General features: G+C 52.9%; 1 protein-coding gene across 1 annotated transcript in view; it reads right to left on the bottom strand.

The window, feature by feature from the left end:
* COL23A1 (collagen type XXIII alpha 1 chain) overlaps positions 1 to 14,167 on the bottom strand; it is a 142,955-nt gene that overhangs the window by 128,153 nt on the left and 635 nt on the right. The window contains exons 2-3 of the mRNA XM_026047547.1: positions 14,070 to 14,159; positions 10,290 to 10,359 (exon numbers count right to left, since the gene is read on the bottom strand). Coding sequence (XP_025903332.1) covers positions 10,290 to 10,359; positions 14,070 to 14,159 — 160 coding nt within the window. The remainder of the gene's footprint in view (positions 1 to 10,289; positions 10,360 to 14,069; positions 14,160 to 14,167) is intronic.

The following is a 14,167-nucleotide window of genomic DNA, read 5'->3' as shown; positions in this document are numbered from 1 at the left end:
GACACCAGCTTTTGGTTTATCCCTGGGGGCAGAGGGGCCGTGGGGAAGGGGAGGCTGCAGCAGTGCAGGCTGAACGCTCGGCACACACAGCCACCAGCCGGGGAGGAAGAGGAGTCCTCAGCGCCTCGGAAGGGGAAGGGCTCTCAGCAGGTCCGTGAGAGCTGGCAGGGCTCAGCACGAAACACGTCCCTGGGACCGGGCAAGGAGAGGGGAGAAGGCAGGAGACCGTGTGTAAAAGACAAATCACACACAGCATGTTGTGATTTCCCAGGTTTGGTTCATGCTTTGGCTTTGGAGCAGCGCTGCTACTGCTCAAGCTGCCAGCGGTGCCGCTCAAAGTGACCGAGTCCCAGGAAGTCCCATCCCGAGTCCCCGGCGCTGCTCCGGGGTCCCGGCTCGGAGGCATCGCAGCCTTTACGGCTTCCTGGGATGCAGCTCTTCCCTTCACAGCGACAAAGGGACCATGGACCGTACAACAGAGAGAAGCGACATTTTCCTTTTTCCTTTCTTGGATTTTTTAAAATTGCATTAAAAGGTTTAAGATAAGTTTAAGACTCTATAAAATGTTTTAATTCTTTTGCCATGAGCACGATGCTGAAGGTGGTGATTGGTGCTGCCTGCTCTCCCCTTTCCTCCAACCAATAACTGGCTTTTCTGAGGCAGGATGACACCAGGAGCCAAAAAAGCAGCTTTCCCCTTAAAAAAAATGGGATGCGCATTCCTTGCCCTTTCCTGTCGAGATCCACTCCTGCAATCACCCAGGTCCCATCTGCTTTATTTGCTGGAGGGGGACTCTGCACGATGTGGTTCGCTCTACGCAAGCGTTTGCACAAGAGGACCCTGCAGGGCTGTTATTTACTAGCAGCTACTGCCACAGCTCCCCAAAATACGAGCGAGATCACATCAGTACCAACAGTTCTCATTTTCCAGACAAATATACGGGGGGGGGGGGGGGGGAAGAAGAAATCTGGTCAACATCTCACCCAAACTCTTCAATCTCTCTTAGCAGTGGAGCAGCACGAGCCTCCTCGCGGCTCCTCGGCTCGGCGTGTGGGCAATCCATCTTGATTACCCTGACATCACCTCGCTACAGAGCGGCACGTACAGCGACTGCCTGGAGACAGCACGATACAGGCAGAAAACGCAGGCAGCTCCGGCCAGAAAGAAGCGTTTCCAGATGTACCCAGAGAACTCATCCTCCCAAAGTGGTGGTGGTTGTTGTTTGTTGTTGTTTTTAAAGGCTGACCACAGCCATACAGATGGCTGGGAACTCCATAAAATCTATTTAATTTTCCTGTGTAAATACTTCCCTGTCCATGTCATATTTTTCAGAAATTCATCCAAGCGCTCAAGGGCAGCAAGTGTTAAAAATGTACGTGGCGCTAACACCCAGGGTTTGAGAAGTCCATCCCATCTCATGAGTAAAAGAGCACCTCTATAGGGTGCTAAGAAATGCATGGGTTCGGGTTAGAGGCAACTGAAACTCAACTCAAACGCTTTGCTGAGGTCCTTGCAGCAGAGCAGGCCACCACGCTCCACATGCTGCGAGTTGCCTACAGAGAGACCAGAAGCAAAGCGAGAGGCAGGGGACTTCTCGCAGGTACCTAAGGGACATTTCATGTGGGTCTGCAGCCAAGTCCACCACCTGAGCAGTCTGCGTATAAATGGTCCCAGCCAACCCAAAAGGAGACTTCCAATGAACTACGCAGGATTTAGCGAGGGGCTTGGCCAGCCAGTCTCCAGAAGCCCCTTCTGACCTCAGCTGTTCCGTGATTCTGGATGTGAAACTCCAAAGCAGCAGCTAAGGGAATCGAGCTCCGAGCCCGAGCCCTTCCTGCGCTGTCGGAGGTCACAACCCTGCTCAGCCACCTCTATCGCAGCCTGTTTCATAGCTCAGGTCTTCCCCGGGGAGGGTGAGTTGGTCTCCAGCCCCCCGCCCCTGACCCAAAGAGCATCAAGACCAGCAGCCTGGTTTTTGTCTGACGCCTCCCCTTTGACCTGAGCGGTCTGGGTGGCCCAAGCAAAGGGCTGGATCTGCTCCCGCACCGTCCTGGAGCCGGGGAGCACAGAGACCTTCCTGCCGCACGTCGGTGGGGCCAGGGGATCCCATGGTCACCTCTTGGTCTTAACAGCTTGACCTGCAGAGCCACGTCGCACATCTCTGCTGTACCGAAACACAGCGGCTGGCCTCAAGGTACGGACGGATCAGACGGGGCTTCACATCCTGGACACTGTTTGATCTGAGGTGGGGCTACCTCTGTAAGTAAAAATTACTCCAAGCAGTGAAGAAAAGAAAAATTACTGGGAGAAAAAGAGAAAAGGTAATTTATATTACACGATTACACAATCATCCTCAGCCAAAGGCTTTTCTTGGCCTCCACGTCTTGTCATCATCGCAGACATCCTCAGAAACAAAATCATAAAAGCCAGCTGCAAACAAAATCATAAAAGCCAGCTGGTAGAAGCCAGGCTTTTTCAAGATCTTCAATAAAAAAAATAAACCACCAAGTTTAATAGTGAAATGTATGCCAGAAGCATCTACAAAAGCATCAAACGCAACCAACACATCCCCAAATCTCTATCCCAAACAAGATGCAGTATGGCCTCAATTCTGAAAGATGTCCACAGGGTCTTTTCCACTGATATCAACTTCATTTGGCAGAAAGAGGTGAAGTGCTGGTGTTAAATTATCGTTTAAAATAGCAGCTTGCTCTCTCCAGTCTCCTCCATTCCTTTATTTCTGTGCTCTTCCGAAAGAGCAGCCACCACTAGAAATCAGAACAAGACTCCCAAATTGTGCTGTTACTCTTGGCTTTTGAACAAAACATTTTTTGAGGGCCCCGCAACACTGATGTAGGAAGAGGGAGCAGCCGAAAGCCCACCAGTCTCCAGAGACTTCTATAAATTGCAGCTGATGGGGTAGCTCTAATACATCATACCTCCACCTCCAGCCTCCCCAGCCAAACGGTCCTGAAAAGCTTTACGCTGAGCACGTGCGTTCCCCTGACCTTGCCCTGGTCCTGCTTCATCCCAGCAACGCCGCCAGCATCAATCACAGGCCATACAAACGAAAAATCAGTAACAGGGCCGGCTACCGCGCGGCGCGCTGCCTCCCGCGAGCCCTGGCATTGCACGGAGAGGCTCCGGAGTTACGGGGTTGGCCTGGGGAGAACATCTGGTGGGGATGAATCGTTTGGTGGTGAAAAGCAACGTAACTTTGGGGATGTTCTGCTCCTGGAGGCAAAGGCAGGGTAGGAGGGCTGCAGTCCTGTGGCGGGGATGAAACCCAAGAGGAGCACTGAGGTCTGCAGCCTGCGCCAACACGGGGTGACGGGGAATCTTGGCAGCGGCGCAAATGCGGTCACAGGGTAAAACAAAGAGGGATGGTGACAAACAGAAGAACAGGTGGAGGTTTAATGAGGTCACTGAACCCTGCGATTGCAACCTGCAAGGCTGCGTCCATGCAAATTGCTGTGCCCACCATGCCCGTTCCTGGAGCGCACAGCAAGCCCAAAGAGATGATCACGTTCTGTCAGGCCTGGAAATAAAACGGACATAGAGTGGACACAAAGTGCTGTGACTACTACCAGGGCACAGTTGGAAATGAGACTCTTTAGTCTATTGAAAAGAAAGAAATCCAGTATTCCTACTGTCTAGATTACCATGGCAGGACAGGTGCAATTAAAAAAAGATCAGCACCGAGTCTGTTCCCTTGTACTGCTTTTCCATGCCCTGATTTACCATGAGGACCCGTCACTCAAAAACCAGTTTACCTTACATGTGTGCATGGAAAGGTCATTTCAATGAGAGGCTCTTGAAGGGGCCAACACTAAATGCAGTGGCTTTGGAAACTGTGCCCCCCACCAATGCTCAGGATAAACGTTTGGATACACTGAGGTCATCAGCTACTATTCGCAGAAAAGCAGGATTTTTGGAGCACTTTGTGGAATTCTCCCTCACTTGGATTATTGCAGCTTCAGCTAAGACCGTGAAACTCGTCAGCAAAAGCAAATCCGGCCTCATTGCTCTAAGCTGCTGGCTCCACTAAGCAGCTAGTTCAGTCCAGCCGACTTCCCGAGAGTCTCGTCAATGGAGGAGGAGGAATGGGACAGTTGTAAAACACGGAAACGCTGATGGGTTTGATCAAACGCAGCCCACCTCAGCCCCACTGACACAACACAGACGAGTAACCCCAATTCCCCGGGGTCTGTTTCTCATACCGAAAGGAGCTGGTGTGGGAACGTTTTGATGAAAGCCTGCCGCCACAGATTAAGGGATGAAAGAACACTTCTTCAGAGAATAAAAAATGCGTTTAGATGGCAACACAACCGAGCAACCAAGCACTGCAGATGAGAGGCCCTGCAGCAACCGAGTTCTGTTCACATCTCTGGTATGCAAGCGTGCCATGAGCGAGGCATGATTTTTCCCAAACTTCGGGGACCCTTCAGTGCCTGTACACAACAAGCACAATTTCTTGATTATATTTATATTCTTCCCTCCTTTAAACTCTTTGCCTGTTCCAAGTGAGCTGTGAGACACACTTTAAAAAAAGAAAACCCAAGTTCTGCAACATCTTTAATGGCTTTAGACCTGAAACAATGCCTAAAGTCTTAGACATGGTTCCAGCTGGCACCACCTACGCTTGGCTGGCATTTGGGACAAGATGTAGAGCAGGGACAAGAGGGAACCACAGTGATCCCTCAGCCTCTGTCCACATGTGGCTTTATGGTAGACTAGGATTTCTTCAGTGGAGACAAAAGCAGAGGTCGGTTGGGCAGACTGGGCTGCTGGTCCAGTCTTCATCTAGGCTGGTACCTCCTGGAAGAGGTTAATGGTATTTCAGACAACATCTACTGAGTAACAAAGCATAATCCACAACAGGGGCAGGCAGAGGTGCAGCTTATACAGTCATAGAGCTGCTCACCTCTGGTTCGGCTGCGGTTGTGCCCAAGGCTCAGGCGATCACACCGAGTACACAGCCTGCCTTTATGCACAGCAGGTCATGAAACACCTGAAACGTCCTGGTGGCAGGAAAATGGGGCAGCTCTCTCTGCAGAGAAACTTCAGTGATAGCCGACTGCTCAACAGCACTTGTGCCCAGAGCTCTGTGCCAAAACCTGCTTCTATCAGGATGGCATGAGCGATAAGATCGGCCTAAAGCACAGGGGGTTGAAACACTCTCTAATCCCCTCACACCCTGATCGGAAACAACAGCCTCACCAGCACACTGGGGTGGCATAAAGCTGCAGCAGATCCAAGCCAAACGCAGCCTGTTTTCACCGACCGGCTGCTCAAGTCACTGCACACACCGATGGAACAGCCAGAAACGGAGTAAGGAAGAGTAAGGAGTAAGGAAGAGGAGGAAACAAGCGGGACCCAGGGCGAAAGCCCCAGAGGAGTCAGTTCGTGACCACTACACCAAACTGCTTCCGACCCTCATCTGGCGTGAAGCAGAGCTGGAGGGGTGGGCAGCAAATAGCCCTGGGCTTGACCAGCGCCTTCGCACATCAAGGCAGTGATAAAGTTCCCCAGAGCCACTCGCACAGGAGACGGTCATTGGGTTTATTTTTCTAGTTTTCATTACACTCAAAATAACTTTGGCAGACTCAGGAAAAATAAATGTCCAAGCCCGCCTCCCACTGATGTCACCCTTTTTAATTAGTTTGTGCCGAAGCGGCCTGGGGACGAGGGCAGCTGCGGAAGGGCCAGCTCCGAGCGCAGCGCTCGGCGCCGGCGGATTCGCGTCCCCAGAGAGCGTCAGGACAAACAGCACTGCCCGCGGCCTCAAAGGGAGACGTTGTGGCCAGGACCTATTGCCAGGGATTTTATGAAGGCCAAAAACTGAGCCCAGCTGCCCCTGTACCAACTCCTTTGACTCTGCACCAGTGTTGTGGGCAGCTCTGGGAATAGCACCAGTCCAGTGCGAGTTCCCAAGGAAAATACCTGTCACGTCGAGCATTTAAATGTCACCTCCAGGAGGATGTTGCTGACAACTGTCACTCCACACGTCCCCCTGCCATTGGCACGACACGACGACCGCTGCTGCAGCATTGCCAAGCTATCCCGGGTGCAAATAAACCAGGGACATCTCTAAATCAGGCTCCAGGTTCAAGAGCAATTTGGGGCTTTCCCTCCAATTTATTTCCATCTATTGCAACCACTTCTTGGAAACCACCCTGGGACGCAGAGATTAGTCCTGAAGCTGCACAGAAAGTTCCCTAAAGCCCTGGCTGAGGCTCCTCGGGATGTGTCTGAAACCAGCACCAAGCCTGGCACTCAGCAGCTCTGCCAGTTCTGCCCCAAAGCAGGATTTTCCCCTAAATCCTATGGGGTCACCATGGCTCCAGGTATCTCCTGGGAGAAGCAGACCCACCGGTCCCACATGTGGGGCAAGGACAGCGCTCCAGACACCCGCTGACATCCATGGGCATGGAGCAGTCGTGGCCGGGAAGGGGCTCACGGGATGGAGCTCGCAGTCATTTCTGTGCTCAAAGAGATGCAAGCAGCATTTTTCCAAAAGCTGTAACATTTAGATGCTTCACACTTGACTCCTGATTCTCTTTCTCTCTCTTCTCTCTCTCTTTTTTATTCCCAACAAAGGCTTTTCTGTGCAGGAAAGGATTCTGATTGTGTTTGTATATATATTAAAAAAAATAAAACCAGAAAAAATAGTATTAATACTATAACTAGCAATAATGTTCTAGCCTCCTATGAGCAAAGTCAGAAGGAAAAAGTAAATCCCTCTGAAAATAAATGACTGGTAAGGGATGGGAAGAGGACAAGGATCTCACAGGAAAGTAAGGTGGGCTTAGGAGAAAAAGAAGAAAAAAAACAGTAATGTTAAGGTCTTCATCTTAACATTAAGATAAATCACGGAAATTACGGGAAAATACTGTGTTTTAATGCTTCCATTAGTAGAAAAACAGCACTTGAGGTGACAGTAAGGAGCACTTCAGACACTTCTGTTGACTGCTATGCAAAGCAACTCCCAAGCAGAGATTGCAGCTAATTCAAAGGAGAAATATTTGCTTTCGTTTGATATTCTGTTTAATTATCCCGAAGAATTCACGGTGATTGGGAAAGGCAGGACTGCAGCTCCAGATCCTGGGGATGTGAGAACAGGGCAGTGATAAGGGGCTCCTATCGCGCAGGAGTGTGAAGCAAAGAGCCCGCGGAGGAGAATTTCGAGCCTCGCATTTGGCTGCTGGAGAGCAGCTGCCGTTTGTCAGGACTACAAAGCAAACAGAGGCCTCTGCTCCTTGATCTGCAGCAATTAGGGAAATTCTGTTGTGCTAATTACCTGGGGAGCCAGCGCGGGGAGCAAGGCAGATAGCAAGGCACATCTGAGGGCAGCATTCACAGCAGTAAAAACGGCCGAGTAGCCAAGAACCACAGAACAACACGGTGCCAAACTTCGAGTGAGGTGGAAAAAGGTGGGAAAAAAAATACAGGTTTAAAGTTAAGGGCACAAATTTAAAAATAGATGAATATTATTAAAGTGGAGCGTCCGACGGCAGAGATATGAAAGATTTTAAATGCCCCACTGCCACAATGCTCCACATGGTTTGAATTGACCAGAAATGGAGCAATCTGCAGTGCTGCGGTACGAAGCACCGCTTTACTAGTGGCCTTGCCAAGCCATTATTGGGAAATATTTGTCACATAATAACTGGAACATCAGATTACTACACTCAGCATTCAGTGCTGGTTTGTGATAGATACATATATCATATATATGATATATACGTATATCAAAGCCAGGGCCTGCAAATCTCCGTCCCTCAGGTCCTCCATGGGAATGAGGTGGATCTTCGGACTTCATTTCCCCTCCTTCACCCCTTTCATTGGGTTTAAAAGGGAGCATTTTGCTCTCGTGCTTCTAATAACGCCGTAAACCAGCACCACGAGGTCTTGAGGGACCTTTTTACAGACCCAAAGACTTCCCAGAAGGCAAATGCTGCATTTAACAGGTTCTCCACACCTCGGCGTTCAAAAGGCTATGCTTAAAGATATAAGGAGGGGGAGAAGTTGTATGAAAAGAGGAAAGACACCGAGAGGCTGCTGACCACAAGGACAAGGCCCTGGCCTTGCTTTCCGCCCACCTCCTGGCACCCGTCGGCCCACGGTCCCCACAAATGATGTGAGAACAAGTGTCCCCGACCAACGGCAGCACCGCGAAATGGAAGAAACGGGGAAAATAAGGGAAATGAAGAAAAAGGGGTGGGAAGAAGGCGCAGCTCCTCTTTTCCCATTTAGTTTTCCCGGGATTCGGACGTCTTGGCGCACGGCAAGCCAGCCGGGCCCCCTCTGCTGGCCGAGGAGCCCCGTGGCTCGCGATATCCCCGCGGCCTCGGGGAACCCTGCCCTGAGACACTCTCAAAAGCACGGTTAAGAAAATATAAATAAATAAAGTAACCCCAAACAAGCTCAAGTAAGAGCAGCAGAGAACTCCCAAGCTCAGTGCGTGGCAAAAAGAGGTCTTGCTTATAACCAAGCAAAACCCAAGCCCCAAGCGCGCTGGGGAGGAAAGTTTCCAGGCAGGAAAGTCTCTCCCCTTTTCCTAACAGGGCGCCAAGACAGGGACCACCCTGGGGTAATGAAGCAACCAACGCTGCCACGGGCGCGTTCCTGGATTGGGCTGTTTGACTAGTTTGTGAGACTATTCAGTCTTCTTGAGGAAAAAAAAGAAAGAAAAGTGGGCAAATTCCCCTCGATTTACCCACTGAAGGAGCTGAGAGGCTTCCCGACAGGGTCAGGGCCAGGGTCCAGCAGCACGTGCAAGAGAGCTGCCATGGAGGGATGGCAGCCGCAGATGCCGCCTCGCTCCCTATCCACAGGGAAAGCATTTCACCCGCTTTAGGCTCCCCAACTACGTTGACATTCGTTACTAATGAGTGTAACGAGCATTTCAGCAGCATGTGGAGGCCGTTGTCCCTCCTCCCTTTCCCGCTCCTTTCAAAGGCAGCAGATGCGCTGACCCAGAACTGAATCGGGACTTTGGTGCACCACAAAGCAGCCTCTTAAATCTCAATTACTTTCTGCAGAAAAGAGGAAAAGCCTCTTGACCACTGGGGCCCACCAGCAGTGCCCAGGCTGCAGGGGCTACAACCCCGAGAGCCCCAGGGTCTGCGGAAGGGCAGAGAGGCAGGCGGGAGAATAAAATACAGGGTCACTAATCGCCAGGAAATTGGGGGCAGAGTCAGGGAAATAAGTCGTTCTCTGTATTTGCCTTCTCTCCGGAGGAAGAAAACTCACTCGGACCAGCATTCTCATAAATGAGCTTGATTTGTGTATCAGTCATCTCGTCTGCTTACGGGGCAGTTTGGCACACAGCACGTGGATGCTGGTAGGCACTACGGCAATTGTGGCAGTTCATTTAAGAGGGTCATTGCTGAGTTACTAAGAAGGATGTATTTTTTTTCCTTTAAGGCTGCATGCAACAGTCTCTTATGTCATGAATTCAGAGTAACACTGCAAGCTGTATTCTGGAAGGATCTGCAGCCAGTAAATCAGGAAAACGTGAGCCTGCACACTTTTCTATGGTGGTTGCATATGTAACACTGAAAATCCTATTTTTTCTTTGTGTCTTGAAACCCAAACGGAACTAACTGCTGCTCTGCAGCCCTCCCGTGCACCCTCAACCACCAGAGCACCGCAAACCTCTCCCCATCTTTCACTTCTGCAGGAAAGAAAGGAGCAGAGGTTTGAAGGGCACCAGAGCAGAGTCATTCATGCCACGCAGCACGACAGCAGAGCACTTACCAGTATTTCTACAAATGGGATTCCTTTGCAGGCTAATCTAGCTGTTTACTGTTTCCGAGGAGCATGCACTTCCAAAGCAGAACAGGAAGTTTTGACAGTTAAGAAGTTCATTAAACTCCGAGACTAAATTTAAACAATCAATGGCAGCTTTCGTGCCGCTACCCTCCTAGCAGGCAGGGCTGTAGCTGTAAGCTGCAGCTTTCAATTATCACACTCACATTGAGGCACAGTGAGTTTGTTACTACTTCTAAATTGCCTTGGCCCAACACCCAGCGCTCGCAACTGGGTACAGCTATTTGCTCTTCTATTCTCGTAGCCAAACGCCTCCTTTATCCAAACCTCAAGCTCCTTCATCCGCACGCAGGCCAAAGCGAAGCAATGCCACAAGTTAACAACCTCAGTCGCGAGGCAGTGCTTCGGCTTGGAAAAATACACTTAGTGGCATATTTTACTTTAAACAGAGGAATATATAAAATAGGAGAGGATTCAGCAGCACTGCCCAGGGCAGCCCGGCCGCCTCCGCTTACCTGGGGGGCACATGCAGTCCGACGGGGCCTCTCTCGCCGTGCGCAGCTTGGCTAATCCTTCGCCCAGCTTCTGTGCAGAGGAGGAATAAAAACAGGCACTTAGAGCCGGCGCTGCACCCCGTGCACACCACCAAGGCCTCGGGCACGTCCTGCAAGGCCGGCAGGGCGCTGGGCACTGCACCCTGTCCCGTCCTGCCCTTTCTGGAAGTCCCTCTTGCCGACGTAGCGCAGCAGAGACGGAAGTTTCCTGGCGAGTGGCTGGAGCCCAAGCCCCTCGCGCCGGGCAGGTGAGGACTCCCCTGCACACGGACTGCGAGGAGTCCTCGGACCTCCTTGGAAGCCACCCGCCAAAAGCGCCGCGGGCTGCGTCTGCTGCGCGGCGCGGACCCCAGCGGGGATCTCAGCACCCCTTGGCCTGTCCCCAGGTGCAAGAGGGACCACGAGAGTGGGTCAAGCAGCACAGGGAGCCGCGTCCAGCCTGCTGGCCGCCGAGCAGCAGGGCTGCGCTCGCACAGCGGGTGCCACCTGGGCAATTGGGGCTCAGAACCCCCGTTACGGGGAGCACCGGCGCTTTCCGAGGGGTCTGCATGCGACGGCCTCCCCGGGGACAGTGATGCGCCAGGTGCCATTGCGGGGAAGCGGGAATCAGAGGCGCTGTCGGGACAGGAGCCAGCCGAGGGGACAAGCTCCTGGGAGAGCCCGGAGCCCCCGGGCACCGCCACCACGGCTCTCGAGGGGCACGGGGCGCTCGACATCCCCAGGGACACCCAGGGGCACCGGAGACGGCTCCGCTGGGACGCGCGGGGTGCGGGATGTGCAGGGTGCCCCAGGCACGGCGCCCCGCGGAGCTGCGAGGGCCCGGGAGCCCATTCCAGCCCTCAGGAGCCTCCCTCTCACCTGGGGGATCTGCCCAGAGAGAAATCACCACCTGATCGCTCTGGTCCACATCCCTGCACTTCAAAGAGAGCGAATTCAACGTCCTTATCGAAGCCAGCGCATGCAGACTTGAACGCTGAGGACTAAGTCTGGGTTCAAATGTCTGAATACTGAGGGCTCCTGAGGAATTAGGCTACCTGTGAATTAGCGTCTGGCCCTTTTTCCTGGGGATTAAATAGTTTTATCAGCTGTTGGAGTTCCCTGCATTTCTGCCCACCGCTGGGACGAGCTTCTGAGCAGCACTTAGCGCAGCAGCGTGGGCTCGCACCTGGCCGAGAAGGAGTCCCGGGGGCCGCACAAACAGCAGAGTCATCCCCCTGCCTCCTGCAGAACATGCAGTTCCCCTTGGATAAAGCGGGGCAGGACCAAAAGCACCTAAAAATACCTTGGACTGGGGAAACAAAAGTTCTCTACACTGTAAGTGTTGATCTTTTTTTCTGGCAGCCTTTTGCTGCTTGAATATCAGTGACTCCCTTTTTTCTCCTGTTTTGAAGCACTGCTGAAGGTGCTGGGGCAAAGGCAGCAAGGGGGTCCATTCTTCCCAGGCAGCAGCATCACGGGAGCAGCAGCAAAGGCATCTTCCCCTCTCGGGCTCTTCACCAAGCCCTGCATACTCGCTCGCATTGAATTTTTCTTGTCATGAAGCTGATTAAGCTGGACACTCTGCAGCCAATACAGACAATAAACCCATTGTGCACAAACCACCCCAGCTTTGTTTACAACAACCGGGTGTTTCTATAATCCTCCATCGACGTTTTCACGGCAGTGGGAAAACGGCGCGCGCCGGATCCGCGCAGTCGCTGCGGAGCAAGTGGAGACACTGCCACGGCGCGACCGCATCGCTAAAATATGTTGGAGAGGGGATATGTCGGAGCAGGGATCTGCGGCACGCGCTGCTCCTGGGAAACCCGCAGGAAAAATGAGCTCCTGCAACAAGAAACGGGGCAATTTCTGCAGAGTTAGACGGGTGCCTGTCACAGGGCCAGGAATTAAGCCCTAGTTGTCCGAACTGGCTTTTATTGCCTAAACTACACATTTATCCTTCCTTTATTATTTCCTATCCCCTTTTATTTGCCAGGCATTTAAGTAATATTAAAAGGAACAGCAAGCAGCATTTGGGGATGGCGCTCACTGCTTTTTCTGTGCATTTCTCAGGGAAATTATGCCAGCAGACCTCGAGGTTGGGGACCGTATGGATGCTTTGGATGCAGTGACAAAGAACGGAGCATCGCGGGGTCGTGTCCAGGGAGCACAGGGGGCTTTGGTTTCACTTCTGAGTTACTGTGGCGAGCTTCAAAGACAGACACAAACCAGAAATGAGCAGAAAAACTGACCCCAGGCACCAGCTGATGTTCCTGTTGATGGGAATATTCTCTTGCTCCACAGAAATTGAAGCACAGAAAAGAAAGAAGCTGCTCGGCTTGTGAGAGGTCTTTGCAATGGAAAGGAATTTGGTTCAGAAACACATGTTTTTGAAACTTTCATATATGTTAAGTGCATTTGAAATACCTACTAATAGATAGCACAATGACTAATATGCATTCCTGGAATCCATCGCTCATTTCAAACTTTGCTTTCGGTATTGACAAGAGTTTGGTTGCTCTGAACGTTTCAACAAGCTCACTCTTGCGTTAGAGACCAAATTATGTGGTTTTGCTTCGTTTTTCCCCTGCACAATCTCCATCTGAGCATCCACAGTGCAAAACAAGCTGTCCACACTTAACTAAATCTCAGCAAGAGGCTGCACATGACCTTAGGCAGTGCCACAGAAACCATCCCCGTTTCCAGGCGCATTTACTGCAGTAATTGGAACAGGGCTGGGGCAATGACTGGCAGGCTAATTCCCGACCGGAGCAAAGAAGTTAGCTGCATTTTGTGAGCATGGCTTAGCAGCACCCCTCTGTTCTGGTATTCAGCGTGTGCATTAAAAACACGTATTTGAACGGCACTCTTGTGCAAGCCCAGTGGCACGGCCGTGTTTTCGGGGCAGCAAGCCCCTCGCCACCACCGTCCCATAGCAAACGGGCACCAAGGCGCCGCTCTTCCCGACACATCCTGCCCCTCTCGCATCCCGACCCTCCGTCCGCAGCGGCGCTCCCGGCTGGAGGGCACTGCACGTGAACGCGGATTGTGGCATGGAGCCTGCGGGATCGCCCCGCGCCGTGGAGGCCGTTAATGCAGCGGCAGCATTAACAGCAGGATGGTTTATCCAGCTGGTATCGGGACGCTCACGGCTCGCCCGGCCGCGAGCCGGGCCGCCCGGCGCTGCAGGCCAGCGGCTCTCGGAACCGAGCGGGCGAAGCGGCCCGAGCTCAGAGCCAAGAAACCCCGAAGGGCCAGAGCCTGGGGGAAAAACCACAACTTTGGGGTCAAGTGTATCTTTCTGCAAAGCCTCGGTGTAGATCAGGACAAAGCGCCATACGTGGGTAACTGCTCTGCAAGCAGCAGAAACCCTCAGCGCGGAGCCCTGGGGAAACAGCCCAGAACGCTGCAGCCCGGAGCGGGGGCTCCGCGGGCACCGTCCCTACCTGCCGCGCGGGGCGATGCCCCGGGGGACATCCCGGCACCGGGGGGCCGCGCTCCGCTCCCGAGGGCACCCCGGCCCCCCCGCACGCCGGGACGCCCGGACGGAGGTAACTTTTAAGCACTTTTAAGCACTTTCCCGGCGCGGGACGCGCTGCGGGCTCCTCAGCTCGCGTTACTTGCCGCCGGGATGGCTTTAACGGTTCCAGAAGCTCCCGCACTTCACGGAGGGATGCGGGGAAGGACATGCGCCCACACCGCACAGGGAAAGCGCCGACAGGTATGAAGGGCAGCAGGAGCAGCGCGGGCGCCGCCACTCACCTCGCGGCAGAGCTGCTCGACGCGGGGCTGGAGCGCGGCGAGCAGCGCGGCGGGGCCGGCGGCCTCGAGCGCGGCCAGGCGGCCCTGCAGCTCGGCCG

Source organism: Nothoprocta perdicaria, unplaced genomic scaffold (genome assembly GCF_003342845.1).
Source record: "Nothoprocta perdicaria isolate Ctin4 unplaced genomic scaffold, notPer1 scaffold_5, whole genome shotgun sequence".
NCBI classification, from domain to species: Eukaryota; Metazoa; Chordata; class Aves; order Tinamiformes; family Tinamidae; genus Nothoprocta; species Nothoprocta perdicaria.
Note: the sequence above shows the minus strand (reverse complement) of the source record. Positions and strands in the feature narration are given on the sequence as shown.